The 16,278-nt window shown below is 35.4% G+C and overlaps 1 protein-coding gene and 1 pseudogene across 3 annotated transcripts in view; both read left to right on the top strand.

The window, feature by feature from the left end:
* Positions 1-16,278, top strand: part of LOC114455457 (neuropilin-2-like) — a 140,779-nt gene that overhangs the window by 104,599 nt on the left and 19,902 nt on the right. For all 3 annotated transcript variants that reach the window (XM_028436705.1, XM_028436704.1, XM_028436703.1), the window contains exons 12-14: positions 5,695-5,769; positions 7,742-7,909; positions 15,287-15,555. In XM_028436705.1, the coding sequence (XP_028292506.1) occupies positions 5,695-5,769; positions 7,742-7,909; positions 15,287-15,555 (512 nt within the window). The remainder of the gene's footprint in view (positions 1-5,694; positions 5,770-7,741; positions 7,910-15,286; positions 15,556-16,278) is intronic.
* On the top strand, positions 9,412-9,529 carry LOC114455744 (uncharacterized; annotated as a pseudogene).

Below are 16,278 nucleotides of genomic sequence, written 5' to 3'. Positions count from 1 at the left end.
TGCATCTCCATCTTCTACTTCCTCTAATTTCTACTAGAAAAAGAAAGAATACATAGAATAGTCTGTTATTTGGGTTGTTCAAACCTTTTAGTAGCGGCTACTGCTGTTGCTAAAGAGCGACGTCACTGAAGCTCTTTGTCCGTCAACGGTTTTGACTTTAAGGTTTTTAGCTCGTTGCTGACAAACCGTCATTTTTATTCCTTTGTGTTCGTATTTAATATATGACCCAGTAAATCCTTTGTGTTTCTTTTTCGTTGATAGACAAATTAATAACCGCTGTACACTTTTAAATCCATCACTTTGGAAAGAAATCTGGACTAGCCACAGCTTTCAATTTGAAAAGTCAAAAAAAAAACAAAGAAATGTACAGTTGACGTATAAGTAAGCAGTAAAGCATCTGTTTTGGAGAGGCCATGGCTTTCAGTCTGCCAATCAGTCATATAGTGCAGGAAACCCCTCACACACACACACACACACACACACACACACACACACACACACACACACACACACACACCGTGTCACTGATAATTGAGCAGCAACGACACACTCTCGCAGACGCACACGCACGCTCTGTGTCAGTAGTCGTTATTTAGGCTGACAGCGGTAGATTTATACCCAGAGCTCTTTCCATAATTGAACAGTTTTCATCTGTGTTTCCGCTTCACTCTGCTCAGTCAGCAGCTTCACAATGAGCCCTCGGGCCTGCGACACCTCCTGTTTCTCAGCTTGAGCTGTGTGCATGTGTGTGTGTGTGTAGAGGGAGTCGCTGGATGACCCATCTGCAGGATATAGATGTTCAGATTGTTTTTTTTTTTTTCTCCCTCTCTTTTTGAATTCTTATGTAAAAAACATGACATGGGATCTTTTCCATTCCATGCAGTAGTATCACCATGTGCTGGAATACATTAGAATAGATTATCAAAGTACAAAACAAATAGAAAGAAACAATTCTGGGGCTGTAAGAGATCTGGATTGTAACTACGTTAAAAAAAGTTAAAGCTGCAGTATGTAATTTTTTTTATTTTTTATTTTTTTGTCATCATTTGGTCTAAAATCCATCCTAACCTTTGATCATATCATAATTAAGGACTCTGGACCTTTTTCTCCGTGTCTTGGCTTTGTATTTTAGCGCTAGAAATCAAGGAGCGCGACGCTACGTTTCAGCCAATCAGAGATCTTTTTTACAAAACATAGTGAAATATAGTAATACAGCTCCACCTACTCTCTCAGAATATATAAAAAAGATCTGCTATACATCCTATCTGGTGGACATGCCAGCATACATGGCATTCAAATAAGTAAAAAAGTGGCCTTCAGTAAACAACTTAGCATATGTCTCAGCTCCCTGTAATTTGATCAGCTTCGAGCTATAAACATATACTGTTCACATCACTAATTATTAGTCACATATATGCATTGGTTATATCGACGCTCCTAGAAGAGCGTCCGCCATGTATTGTCTATGTCAACCTGACGGTTTGGACGTGTTTGGTGTGAACGTGCCATAAGTGGATGGGAGCGTGATTAATTCCATACAAGTCTCACGATTCTACATACTGCAGCTTTAAAGGAACTTCTAAAATATGATGTGGTGACATTTCCAGTTGCTTGAGGAAGGATCCTGATAAATGGGGAAAAGACAAGTGTTTAAGGATGATGAAGAGGAGGAGGAAGGCATGAAGGAGAGACGGACAGAGGACAGAACTGGATTAAATAGGAGGAGAGGGTGTGGACTAGGGAGGAAGTCAGCAACAGTGTGTGGTCACTAATTAGGAAAACGATGGTGTGAGGTGGAAAAAAAAAGGTTAATTTTCCCTCCCTACGTTTCTCTCTCTCATCTCAATCCTTCCCTCCTTTCCCTCCATACGGGGGGGCTAATTACAGCGGCAAAGGGCACCAAATTAAAACATCTTAATGTCAGCAGCTGGGAACTGCTTATCTAATATTAAATAACTCATTCTGTGCGGCTGCCCGTGTTTGTGCCAACGTTATAATCTCATACAGTTTAACTGAGAAGTGTTTGTTCTTTTGTCAAGTTGAACACACATGTTGTGATGTCTACAACACTGTGGGCAAAGATACATTAAATATGGCTCTGAATATGTTAGAACAATCTAAATATCAACTATATACTTTATTTTCAAGTAAAATAATGAAAAAAAATCTAAAGAAAAAATTGATTATTTAAAGCTTTTTTAATATTTGACAGAAAAATAACAGACAATATCCTGTGATAATAGTGTTATTTCTAGAGGTGAAATGATAGTTATGATACAATATTTTGGAAAGGGATAAAAAGACAAAAATGTTGCTGTTAAAAAAAAAAAACAACAATTTTTTTTTTATTTTCTATTTTTCACTTTAACTCGACATTCTTAGTTAATGGGTTTAATCTTTTGTACTTTATTAAAAAATGTATAAAAATGAAATAATATAATTTTCCCTAGGCACTCTTTTTTTCTACTGCTTATGACTGAGAGGGAGATTTTTAATCATATTAGTGTTGATTCAATGTTTTTATTGCTGATTGTAAATGTTTTTACTGCTGATTTTGATATTATTATTGATTTTTTAACTGTTGAATGTTTTCTGTTGCACTTTTTAATCATGTAAAGCACGTTGACTTTTTCTTTAGTATGAAATACGCTATACAAATGCATTTGCCTTGCCGATTATAAATGCCAAAACATCAAACTACGGCTCAAATTTTCAATATGGACATGTTCTTTTTCAACAATATTAACATATCTTCAATTTATCGCGACATATTGTCTCATAATGTATCATCCCGCCTTTAGTTATTACTGTACGATTATTTCTGCAAAAAAACTTTTTTTTTTTTTTTTTTTTAAATAAAGTACTTTTTTTTTACCGTAGAGATTTTGTCTAAAATCTGACCTGGATTTTTAACTCATTATTATTTCAAAGTAAAATCACAAAAATATGAAAATCATTTTGATTTAGCAATTTAATTATTAAAAAGTTTATTTATATGATGAGATCTGTAGAGTAGTATAGATATTGTGCAGTTTAAAAAAAAAATATATATACCTGTATATATGTAGAATCTTTTTAAGTTTAGGTTCGAGTATGGCTTGAGAGTTAGTGTTTAAAGTCTAATAAATGTATTTATTAACTTAATATAGGTAAATGGATGCATAAATAAATACATACATTTCAGTTTATTATACATTATTTGAGCAAGTGTAGTTTATACTTTATAAATAAATACATGCATAAATATATATATTTTTTCTTTTTCAAGAGCAAATATGGTATTTTTTCAACCTTGTGAACCCAACATTTTGTAACTTATTGTATTGTGAACTCAGTCTATTGTCCCATCCTTTTTGAAACCAAATGAAAATATTTGCGCAGCACTATCGGACATACCTAAAGCCCTAATGTCCTTACTTTGTCTGTATACGGTATTTATGTAGGAAATATTTTACTTTAAACATCTAGTTTTACTCTGTATCTATGTTGCTGTCCATTATTTAGCTACACATTCCTGACTGCAGTAAAGAGACGGGAATATACAGTATGTAGGAATATATATGTGTATATATATAAGAACTGAGAAGAATAAATGACGTGTTTTAAAAGAACATGAGAAGAAGAAAAGAAAAAAAACACTGACACTGAAAAATTAGGAGCTACAGGCAAATAAAATCAAAAGGCTGCAGAAAACCAAACACACCTCAGGAGGAGAACGTAGGAAAAGTCACGACAAAGAGAATTGTGGCTGCGGTTAAACAAAAACAACAGGAGATGGAAGACAGGGTGACAGGGTGAAAGTGAAAGATTGAATATGGTTGACAAATTAGGACAGAAACACTAAAGAATCGGGTGTGTCTGCTGGGGAGAAATGACCATAGGAATGGAAAGAATATAAAGCGAGTAAGAAAGATGGGAAATGAGAAGTTAAGGAGTATAATTTAGGGGAAAAAGTTGCTTTGTGCCATTCATTCAATCCAAGCAATCTTCTGTTCCCTTACGTCAACACACAGATGCTGTGTGTGTGTGTGCGTGTGTTTGTGTGTGTGTGTGTGTGCATGTGTGCGTGCGTGTACGGCTTGTAAAACATTCAGATCCATTTAAGGAATGGTAACAACGGTAAAATGAGCTTATTAAGAACAGAAGGTTTTAGGGTTTGTGCTGGAATACGCCACTGCTGACGTGTAGGTGTATGCATGCAAGGTTGTGTATGTGTGTGTGTGATGTATCTTTGACAGCTGTTCACTGCTGCGTGCCAAGGTCAATTTAAGCGCAGGATCTATCATCACCGCAATGTATGTGTGCGTGTGTGTGTGTGTGTGTAAGCGTGTGCGTGTGTGCATTAAAGCTGCTTAACCACATAAATCACTTTTTTTAAACTGTACTTTTATTTTATCCATAAGTTGCTCACGTCCACTACTGATGTCATTCTGACCCCAAAAACTTTGCCAAAGTGTCATATTGTAATCACAATACTAGTGCCGTCAAGAGATTAAAAAAAAAATTGTGCCTTAAAATTGCATTTAAATTACATTATTGTGGCAGATCAAAAGATTGATATATAACAAAATGTCTTTATAAGGTAATTTATTGTTTTTTAACAGACTTAAACAGATAACCATTGACATTATTATATTATATTTATGTGAGACTACTCCTAGGGCTGCTGACACCTTTAGTTTAGACCATCAGGAGGAATATTGATGCAATCGAAATAAAACATCAGGACTTATTCATTTTTGCCTCTGAACCCTGTTATCTTGTTCAGTTTTGTCAACACGGCGTGCTAGGAGCATGTAGCAGCTAGCTCTGTCAGATTGTCCATGCTAGCTGCTACATGTTTAGCCTTGAAGTGCTAACAGCAGCTTCAAACTCTTTCTTGCTGGATTTGCACAACTCGGCTTGTGTTTTCATTCTGGTGTTTTTATTTTGGACAAAGTTAACGGAAACAAAGCTGAGCTGCTCGACAGTCTTTTGTTGTAGCCTGTGCATCAGTAATATGGTAATACGGGGAACGCTTGAAACAAGGTGTTTCGCGCTGTTTGGAGAGCAAAAAAAAAAGCGATTAACAGCATTATTTTTTTTGCAGGTTATTTTTTCAGCCCTAGTTGTTACGTTGTTTTTAATTTTTTTTTCACATACCCCCATGACAAGCTGCGTACACCTGGGGGTACCAGTCCCATACCCCACTTTGGGAAAATAGATTTTGCTTCAAATCCCACAATGCAATGCTTGAAACTTTCATAAATAAATGTTGTTAAGCAGCTTTAAGTTTTTCCTGCTGGTAAAAAAAAAAAGTAAAGACACTTTTGATCAATATTTGTGTGACTTATGGTCGGATGGATGGATGGATGGATGGATGGATGCAAGGATAGATGGATGGATGGATGAACGGAAGGATGGAAGGATAGATGTAAGTATGTATGGAAAGATGGATGGATGGAAGCATAGATGGATGGATGATGGAAGGATAGATGTAAGGATGTATGGATGGATGGATGGATGAATGGAAGGATAGATAGATGGATGGTTGGATGGATGAATGGAAGGAGAGATAGATGGATGATGGAAGGATAGATGGATGAAAGCATAGATGGATGGATGGATGGATGGATGTTAGACTTTGTGATGCCGTGTCATGACTCTCACTGTACTAGATGTTTAACCTTTGCTGTTGTTTTTCTTCCATGTCAGAGACGTCCACTCTCCCTGACACAGCGACCCCGACCTCGCCCCAGGTGGAGCAAACGACCCACGCCATGAGACCTGGTGAGCTCGCCCACACACACACAAAAACCTATATTTTCATTGATTAGGAAGCCTAACAAGATAACAATAGATAGGAAAGAAACTAGATGATAGAAATATAATTGTTAATGTATTTTACAGCTGATTTAGGACCCATTAGCATTAGAGATGCTAACAGGAAGCTAACACAAGAGGAAGGTTAACTTTTTTTAGGTTATTTATTTGAGGCTCAGTAATCTTAATGAATTATAATTGAAATTTAGTATTGCGAACATAATTGTAATTGACTTTCTAAGGATAAAAAAATAATTGTAATTGAATTGTAATTGAACATGGGTAATTGGAAATGTAATTGTAACTGAAAAATGTAATTGACCCCAACCCTGACACACACACTGCTATTGTTTGCTGTCATTTTGTGAATTCTGTTCTCATTTTGTATATGTATTTTTAAAATTTGTAAATTTTTCTTTTAATTTGTTAATTTTCTTGTATTTTAGTTCTAATTTTCTCTGCTTTTGGAGTCAATTTGAGTTTTTTATTCATCCTTTTGTTTATTTTTATTTTATTCTGTTGTCATTTTGTGTACAGTATAGTTTTTTTAATTTGTTAATTTTTTTTTGTATTTTAATTGTGGTTTTCTGTGCTTTTGGAGTCATTTTGAGTATTTTGTTTAGTTTTATTTTATTTTATGGTATTGTTGTCGTTCCATGTATTTTTTGTTATTGTTTTATCACATTGTCTACATGGTTTAAGATATACACACACAGACACTATTGAATAGGTTGACTTCACATTCTCTCACACACAGGCATTCTTGAGATCACACTCATGATGTCACATTGACCCCCCCCACCACCACCACCCCCCACCCGGGCCTCTGGGCTTTGAAGTGCGTTAGCTTCCAGAGTCCCACAGGAAGCTATACTGTAGTTCTGTTTGAGTGAAAAATAACAAAGTCAGGATCTGATTTCACGGCCATAGGTCAGTGACTGTCAGCTTCAATGTATTTAATAAAGTAACGCCAGGAGATTTAGTTCTAGCCCAGCTCTTATTTCATATTTAACTTAAAACAAACGCAGGAACAGTTTCAGTTTATTGGAACTAATGCAACATTACAGGAGTTGCATTAATTACTGAGGTTTGTTCCAGTTTTACATATTCAAAAAAAGGGGGTAGAAGTGTTTGCTTATATAATCTCACCTTTTCTCTCCAAGTAAATGAAAGTTTCTCATATGTTAAGCTTCCTTATAAGGTACAGTATATAGCTCCAGAGAGAAATAGAAATAATATTGCATTCATGTGTAGCAAAATAAGAAATGGTAAAAACAAAACAAAAAAAGAAAATAATTTATAGTATATAATAATAATAGTAATACTAAATATAATAATAATAATAATAACAATAATAATAATGATAATAATATTATAATAACAATAATATAACAATAATAATAATAATAATAATAATAATAATAGCAATTGTAATTGTAATAATGATAATAATAAAACACAAAATGTACATTTGAAAATTATAAATAAATAGTACTATATTAAAGTTATTATGTGACAGTCAAACATTCAAATCTACAGTATATATGCATTGTAGAAATAAAAGTTTAGTTGTGAAGTTAAGAATTCCCCTGAAGCTATAAGTTTCTTCTTCTTTTTTTTCTGAACATTTGTTGAATATTTCCTGCTAATTGATTGCATTTTGCTTTATACATTATTTTTGCTGTTTGATAATTAACCAAATCCTCAATTTTTATTATTTTTGACTGTAAGAAAAGTAGATGTGTGTGTCCTAATGTGAATGATGACAAATTATCCCTTTTTGTCATTTAATGTGCCAATTAACGTTGTTTAATGCTACTTTTGTCAAGCCTTTTATGAAAATTATTGTTCTTATTATCATACTTTCTGTAATCTTTCTATAATTCACCATTATCTGAGTTTTTGTTCATCATGTGTGGTTCTGTGTCTCGTCTCTCAGCCACTACACCGTCGCTGTCTGCTGTGTGTGACTTTGAGCAGAGTCTGTGTGGGTGGTCCGCGGACCCTCACTCAGGTGTGAGCTGGACTCTGCACACCACCACCAGCAGCAGAGGAACTGGACACGGAACATACGGAACAAGGCAGGACCTGGCCCTGGGATCTGACAGTAAGTCATTATAACGTTTCATTCTAGTGAGTAGGAAAGTCACACAGACAGATCTATGAGTGTTGATATTTATAATAAGGGAACTGTCATTTTCAACATGGGATGAAATACAGTCAGAGCTAAGTTTCTTTTTTGGAAGTTATCCAATCAGAAGTACTTCAGCTGCGTGGAAGGCGGGAAAAGCTGCTCAGTGATCCAATAGGACGGCTCATGTGATCACATCATATCAGGCTGATAAATGTAATAAATAATGTTTACACTCTTGCTTTATATTTTAGTCAATTATCTGCAAAAGTTTTAGTCGACTCAAATCTTAATTTATTTTAATTTATTGGATTATTTTAAAGGGATGAAGCACATTAATAAACCTGGAGCTTTTCCACTCAACGTTCTTGAAGCCAAAATACGGCGCCATCTTGCAAATTTGACGTCATTTGGAGTCCGCGCAGTAGGGTCCGGTGGGAGGAGCCCTAGTAGCACGCCCCGCCCATTTTGTGTACTGCCCAATCATCAGCTGTCAATTATTGTCATATATGACGTCAAATCCCGTTTTTTTCAACCTCAAATCATTTATTTAAAACAAACTTCACGTGAACACAATGTAGGGTGATAATAACTAATGATCACATGAGTATTTTAAATCGACAGTTTGACCCACATCCCATCCGTGAACATTGAGGAGGCGGGGCTTACGACCTATACTGCAGCCAGTCAGCAGGGGGAGCGCTAAAAATAAAAGCTCCACTTCCCCGTGAGCGTGCGTCGTCCATTCATGTATTAAACAGACGTGCTGTAAGTGAGATTTAGCCTAAATGGGATAGTTTTCATCTGGTGTCCCTGGCCAATGCATCCTAAAATGTAAAAGGTATTAAAAACAAGAGAGAATGTAACATGACAGAAAAGAACAAGTATGACAAATACTAAAAATGACTGATAAAACAAAGCACAAAGCCTGGATTAAAACTCTCAGAATTGCCACACAGTGAATAACAACAGGAACACAGTTAAAATAAATAGTGAATCCATACTTAACACACGAGAAACAATGTACAAAAATCCAAATAAAATATAATAAAATAATTTGTGGTCAAGAAGCCATGTTTTTAGCTGCTGAGAAATGTGATGTCATGTCTTTTAGTTGACTAAAACTCGTCCTGGTGACAACATTTTGACTAGAAATAAACCGTTTTTATTCCATGTCGTTAAACTCTATGATAAGTGCAATCTTTTTGCAATATGTATGCATGTTTTGTTCTTGCAAAAATATACATCTAAAAAAAGTAGTAATACTTACGTTAAACCAGACTTTATTAGGAGGGAAAAATATGTAAAAAAAGGAGGGGGCTTCACCTGAGTGGGGGGGGGGATTCAAGGGAGAAGGAGTTTGGGTGGGTAAATGATTTTGTTGCACCGTTGGTATAACATGATGCTGTTAAGAGTGAAAACTGCTGTGTCAGTCTGTAATTACATATCAGTAGTGACCTGAGTGGTCATTACACCTACGTTGTGGCCATACCAGCCTGTCATTGCCTGATCCCATTAGATCTCTGAAGCTAAGCAGGTCTGGGCCTGGTTAGTCGGTGGATGGGAGACCACTGAGAATTCCAGGTGTCACAGTGGGGGGGGCAGTCACCCCAGTGGTATCTGTCATTGTGTCCTTGGGCAAGGTCGGATATAGAACACGTTATGGAGTTGGTAACTACACACTGATAGAGAGACCAGGACTGCATTAGTCATCTGCTCTAGTTTAGATTCATTATTAAACACAAACTTTGCTGAAACACCAGGAGGCGTTTGAACCAATTAACAGCAGCGCTCGTCCTGTGCTAACGGTGGTGATGCAATGATTTGATAACAGTGAACATAGGTTTGTACTTTATCTTTTTGCCTGTGCTGTGTTACTTTTTACTTTATTGCACATAATCTAACACCCTACACCAGTCTTATATCTGTTTTATTTCGTCTTGTTACACCTTCATTCCTCCCTCACACACTTTAAATCTGCTTACGTTGCTCAACTTTTGAGTCGTTCTATGCATCTGTTATTTCTCACTGACTTTTCCTTTCACTCTTTTCCCTCATCCATCTATCTTTAAGAAGCCAGCAGAGGTTAACCACAACTGTTTTATCAATTACACACATTCACAGCCTTATGTGCAACAAAATGGTCCTCATGGTTTCAGATGTACACAATCACGCACCGATTTTGGTTTTGTTGCAGTTTTGTGTTGTTGTTTTTTTGGTCATTTTGTGTATTCTGTTCTCGTTTCATATGTTTTTCTTTTAATTTGTTAATTTTTCTGTATTTTAGTTGTAGTTTTATATGCTTTTTGGAGTCATTTTGTCAATTTTTTTTATTATTTTGTAAATGTTTCTTGTCTTTTATTGTTGTTTTATTGTCATTTTGAGTATTTTGTTGTCATTTTGTTTACTTTTATTTTATTTTATTGTCAGTTTTTGTGTTTTGGGGGTAATCATGTGTATTCAGTTCTTGTTTTAGTTTTATTTTTCTGTGCTCTTGGAGTCATTTTGAGTATTTTTATTTCATTTTGTTAATTATTCTGTATTTTAGTTGTAGTTTTCTGTGCTTTTGAAGTCATTTTGAGTATTTTGTTTGTTTTTATTTTATGTTGAGGTATTATTGTTGCTGTTTTGTGTGTTTTTTGGAGTCGTTTTGTGTAATTTTATTATTGTTTTATCACATTCACAGCCTTATGTGTAACTAAATAGTCCTCATGGTTTCAGCTGTGCACGCACGCACGCACGCACGCACACACACACACACACACACACACACACACACACACACACACACACACACACACACACACACACACACACACACACACACACACACACACACACACTCACACACACACGCTGCCCAGAGCGTTTAGATAAGAGTCAGATGATGGCTTTGACAGATATGCTGCCCTAGCACTTCAGACTATGACTACACACACGCACGCACACACACACACACGCACGCACACGCACACACACGTGCCCTGTCATCCAGGAAGGTCATTTTTCCTCTGCTGAGATCATCTATGTTTTACTTCACTGAGCAGCAGCTTTATAAACACACAGAGCTCAACAAAAGGCAACGCTTCACCTTTTACTGCGTGTGCACTTTCTGCTTCTGAGCTGGAGTGTGTGTGTGTTTCTGTGTGTGTGTGTGTAATTGACTTAGCTGCGTCCCTGTCTGCGTGTTTGACAGCAACATGACATTAGGTCTTGTTCTACAGCAGCAGCAGCAGCAGCTCCAGCCTGTCTGGGAGTTTCTCTCTCTATGCAAATCACAGCCAAGCTTCACTAAAGACATTTCTTAGAATTATGGAGAAATATCAACATGAATTCAAGGTATGATGATTTCATATTTCTATCTCATGTACAGCAGGATTAAAACAGCAAAAAATCCCTTGTAGTCCTAATTGAAAGTGTAAATAAATAACTGAGGAACAACATGCAGACATACAAGGTTTTACATGTTCTGACAATCATAATTAGTTCATTTTTTAATCATTAAAGTTAGTGTTTGTGTTTTTCCCTCTGACATTTTCAAAGTTAAGAACAGATCTATCAGAAAAAGCTGAGAATGTGTTTGCAACTCTTTATAACAAGTGAAAATTTTATTATTATTGGATAAAATACTGTGCTGTTAATAGTTTTTCTATCTAATACTGTATATGTGCATCCTTAATTAAAACTAGTACAAATTTGATTTAGTAAATGGCAAATAATAAGCAGTGAAACTATTGAAAACATTTTTCTGTTATTATTTTTGGGGGCCACAAAAAGTTAGAGTGCCACATGATTTAATTTACACTAACATTTAAAATAATGAACAATCTGAGCAATAATACATGTAAAAGCAAAATATTGTATGTGCTTTTGTTGTTGTTTTGTGTGTTTTTTGGAGTCATTCTATGTATTTTGCATATTTTTTATTTTCTTATTCTGTATTTTATTGCCATTTTGTGTAATTTTGCAGTCATTTTGTGCGTTCTGTTATCATTTTGTATCATTTTTCTTTAATTTTGCGTGTTTTTTTAGTCTTTTTGTGTGTTTTTGTTGTTTTGTGTGTTTTTGGCATCATTTTGCGTATTATATTCTCATTTTTGATGATATTTCTTTTATTTAATTATTTTTTCATTTTTTTGTTGTAGTTTTGTGTACTTTAATGTTCAAAGATATTATACTATACTATCTGACTTTGTCATGTTTTGACAATAATAATTAGTTCAGTTTTTAACAATTAAAGCTAGGGATGTACTGATATGTTTTTTCTCTCTGATATTTTAGTTAAAAACAAATCTATCAGCAAAACCTAAGAATATGTTTGTAACTCTTTATACCAAGTGGATATTTAATAATCTGCAGATAAAATACTGTGCTGCACATTTATGTTATTATTTGGAGGCCAATCTTTTTTTTTATTATTATTATTATTATTATTTGAGGGCCCGGCCACATTATTTAATTTACATGTTTTTAGAATAATGAACAATCTATAAGCATTAATACAAAAAGTATTTTTGTTGTCGTTTTGTGTGTTTTTGGAGTCCTTTCAGTATTTTTATTTTTTTTTTTTTTTAATATTTTGGTTGTCATTTTGTATATTCTTCTTTTAATTTGTAATTTTTTTCTGTATTTTTGATTTTGGAGATTTTGTTGGTTGTCAATATTTTGGGATGTTTTGTGTGTTTTTTAGTTGTTCTGTGTATTTTTGTTATTGTTTTGTGTGTTATTAGTCATTTCTGTGTATTTTGGTTTATTTTTGTGGATGTTTTTTTATATTTTCTCTCATTTTGTATGTTTTTTGGAGTCATATGTGTTTACAAACGCACAAAATTAGTGTGAGGGCCGCATGTGGTCCCTTGGCTGCATTTGATTTCTAAAACAGTGAATCTCCTGCAGCTGAAAGGGTTAAATAGAATACTTCTACCTTTAATTGCATGACAGGAAATGATGAGCTACAAATATGCAGCAGACAAACAAAATGTTGTGGTTTAAATCTATTCAAGACTGAAACAGGGTCTGAAAACGGGCCAGCAACAATCCACACATTATTCATGACACACAAACAAATGCAAACACACACGCAGATATAAACATAAACAAAGACCCAAAATAGAAGTGAAGAAACTCACACGTGCACGCACATACACGTGCACTCGCTGAGAGCCACGTTTGAAATCCCTCCCATGTGAGATGTTCATTAATTCTCTTCCTTTGTACACTCACCAAGATCAAACGAAGAATGACAGAAAAACAGCCCAACTTTTCTCCAGCGCTGCTTAATGAGCGGCTTTATTTATTGCCTTCAAGTGAAAAGTTATTACCTCAACCTAAATCCATTATTTATTAAGAGCCGTGAATCTATTCAATGGTTTCCTTTGTTTCTAATGGCGTTTAAAGTGAAAGAATGTATGGAACGATGACGGTTGAGGTCACTTTCCTGACATTAAGTGTCACTCAGTGTTTGTCTATCGATTAGTGTTGTTCAGATGCAGATAGTGATACCCAGTTGTCTAGTATCAGCAAGTACGCGGTAACGCAAACACTTTTGGTGGATTCTTCTTCGTTGGCGTTCGGTTGATTCTTCTTCATTGGTGTTCAGCGGATCCTTCTTCGTTGGTGTTTGGCAGATTCTTTTTTTGTTGGTGTTGGGTTGATTCTTCTTCGTTGGTGTTCGGCGGATTCTCCTTCGTTGGTGTTCGGCGGATCCTTCTTTGTTGGTGTTCGGCGTATTCTTCTTTGTTGGTGTTCGGTGGATTCTTCTTCGTTGGTGTTTGCGGATTCTTCTTCATTGGTGTTTGGCAGATTCTTTTTTTGTCAGTGTTGGGTTGATTCTTCTTCGTTGGTGTTCGGCGGATTCTCCTTCGTTGGTGTTCGGCGGATCCTTCTTTGTTGGTGTTCGGCGTATTCTTCTTTGTTGGTGTTCGGTGGATTCTTCTTCGTTGGTGTTTGCGGATTCTTCTTCGTTGGTTGTTTGGCAGATTCTTTTTTTGTCGGTGTTAGGTTGATTCTTCTTCGTTGGTGTTCGGTGGATTCTTCTTCATTGGTGTTCAGCGGATTCTTCTTCGTTGGTGTTCAGTGGATTGTTCGTTGGTGTTCAGCAGATTCTTCTTTGTTGATGTTCGGTGGATTCTTCTTCATTGGTGTTCGGTTGATTCTCCTTCGTTGGTGTTCAGTGGATTGTTCGTTGGTGTAAGGTGGATTCTTCTTCATTGGTGTTCAGTTGATTCTTCTTCGTTGGTGTTCAGTGGATTCTTTTTTGTCGGTGTTCGGTTGATTCTTCTTCATTGGGTTAGGTGGATTGTTCTCCCTTTTCAGCAGACTGAGAATCACAAGTTAGTTAGGTAGTACTTGTCGATACTGATGCCAGCCTTTTATTGCCATATACAAGTATTGGTATTGGCACAATATTACTATCGATAAAAGACGATGTGCAGCAGCAGCAGCAGCAGATCTCTCACTTCCTCCCTCCCTCCCTCCCTCACTGAAACAGACAAACAGCTGAACAGAGCAGTGAACTAATGATGATGGCTGTGCCCATATTTCTGTTTTTTTTTTTTTTCATTCTACTCTCATCAGCTTCTCCGAGCTGGGAGGAAAAGAGTCTCTAAATTTGATATATGTGGTTCTTTGTAGCCACACAAATGCATACGGGTGCATTAAACATGCACATGCATCATGTGGCGTGTATTGATGTGAAAGCAGTGCTGACGGCGTGAGCAATAGAACCAGGTGTCAGCAGTCGCAGTCATTAGGGCTGCTTAGTGGAGCTCTGTCTGTATCTGTCTCTGAGTGTGTGTGTGTGTGTGTGTGTGTGTGTGTGCTTGTTCAGATATTGTAAAATCACAGTCTCTGTTGAAGTTATGGGCATTTATTTGGTCGTTTTGTGTGTTTTTGTTGTTGTTTTGTCCATTTTTTTCTAATTTTGTGTGTTGTTGATGTTATTATGTGCATTTATTTGGTTGTTTTGATGTGGGCGTCCGAGCCTTTTTATTTGTCATTATAGCCCCAGATTTCTTTTTTTTTGCAAAATGATCCTCAAGAGAACTGACAGGTAGTGGGTAAACTTGATATGAAACATATTTTGACCATTGTTAATTACTGATGTGTGTAAACCATAGAACTTTAACATGATTCCCTTGTTTTGCGCTTAATTATATTGTAATTGACAGTTTTTTTAATCGAGATTTCATGCCAATAATTACAAAGTCAGTTATCTGAATGCCATTATAATTCAATTATGATTACAACAACAACAACCAATTTTTAAAATTACAATTACCATTATATTTACGCAATTATTGTAATTATTAATTATCAATTATAATGTACCCCAACCCTGTTTCTTCCTTCCAGGTTTTTCGGGGAACTACCTCCACCTGGATGCAGGAGCTCACACCCAGCGTAAGCGTGCCCGTCTGCTGAGCCCTGAGGTGGAGCCGGAGAGCGGCCCCCTCTGCCTCCTCTTCTACTACCAGCTCCAGGGAGAGGCCCAGGGCAGCCTCAGAGTCCTGCTGAGGGACAGCGACCAGGAGGAGACCCTCTTATGGGTCCTCAAGGGAGACCAGGGCCCTCATTGGAGGGAGGGTCGCACCATCTTACCCCAGAGCCCCCGAGAGTATCAGGTATTTACCGACCATGGTATTCTTATGCTGCACAATAGATAGAAACATTGCTCTCAACATTATTAGATTAGATTATACATTATATATATATATATATATATATATATATATATATATATATATATATATATATATATATATACAATGGAATTTGATTTGGTGGATGGGGCAAAAAAACAGAAACAGTATAATAATAATAATAATAATAGTAATAATAATAATAATAATAATAATAATAATTATTATTATTATTGTTATTATTATTATTATTATTATTATTATTATTACAATTATAATAGATAATTAATATTACATATTAGTTATTAATTTTTATATTTTATGTTTAATTAACTATTCATTATTTATCAGTATTATTATAATGCTTATTAATACTTGTATTATTATTATTATTTTAGATGGATGATAATATTTAGTTTGGATATTATACAGTTTTTCAAATTTATTAATGTTTACCAATATTGAATATTTTCGTGCTTACAATCCCAAAAAATTGTAATGAAATAAATTCTCGTCTGTACTTTTATTGTAAAGTGTCTGAGTTTTTTGAAAAGCGCTATATAAAATGAAGATTATAATTATTATTATTACAGTATTATTATTATTATGAATCCAAGTAGATTCCCTTGTTACAGCTGTGAAGAGATAAAACAATTAAGGAAATACACAAATCACCCTATGAAGAAATGAAAACACAAAGCAATT

The sequence above is a fragment of the Gouania willdenowi genome, chromosome 21 (genome assembly GCF_900634775.1).
Source record: "Gouania willdenowi chromosome 21, fGouWil2.1, whole genome shotgun sequence".
In the NCBI taxonomy this organism is placed as follows: domain Eukaryota; kingdom Metazoa; phylum Chordata; class Actinopteri; order Blenniiformes; family Gobiesocidae; genus Gouania; species Gouania willdenowi.
The sequence above is the reverse complement of the archived record's forward strand: the minus strand, read 5'-3'. Positions and strand labels throughout refer to the sequence as shown.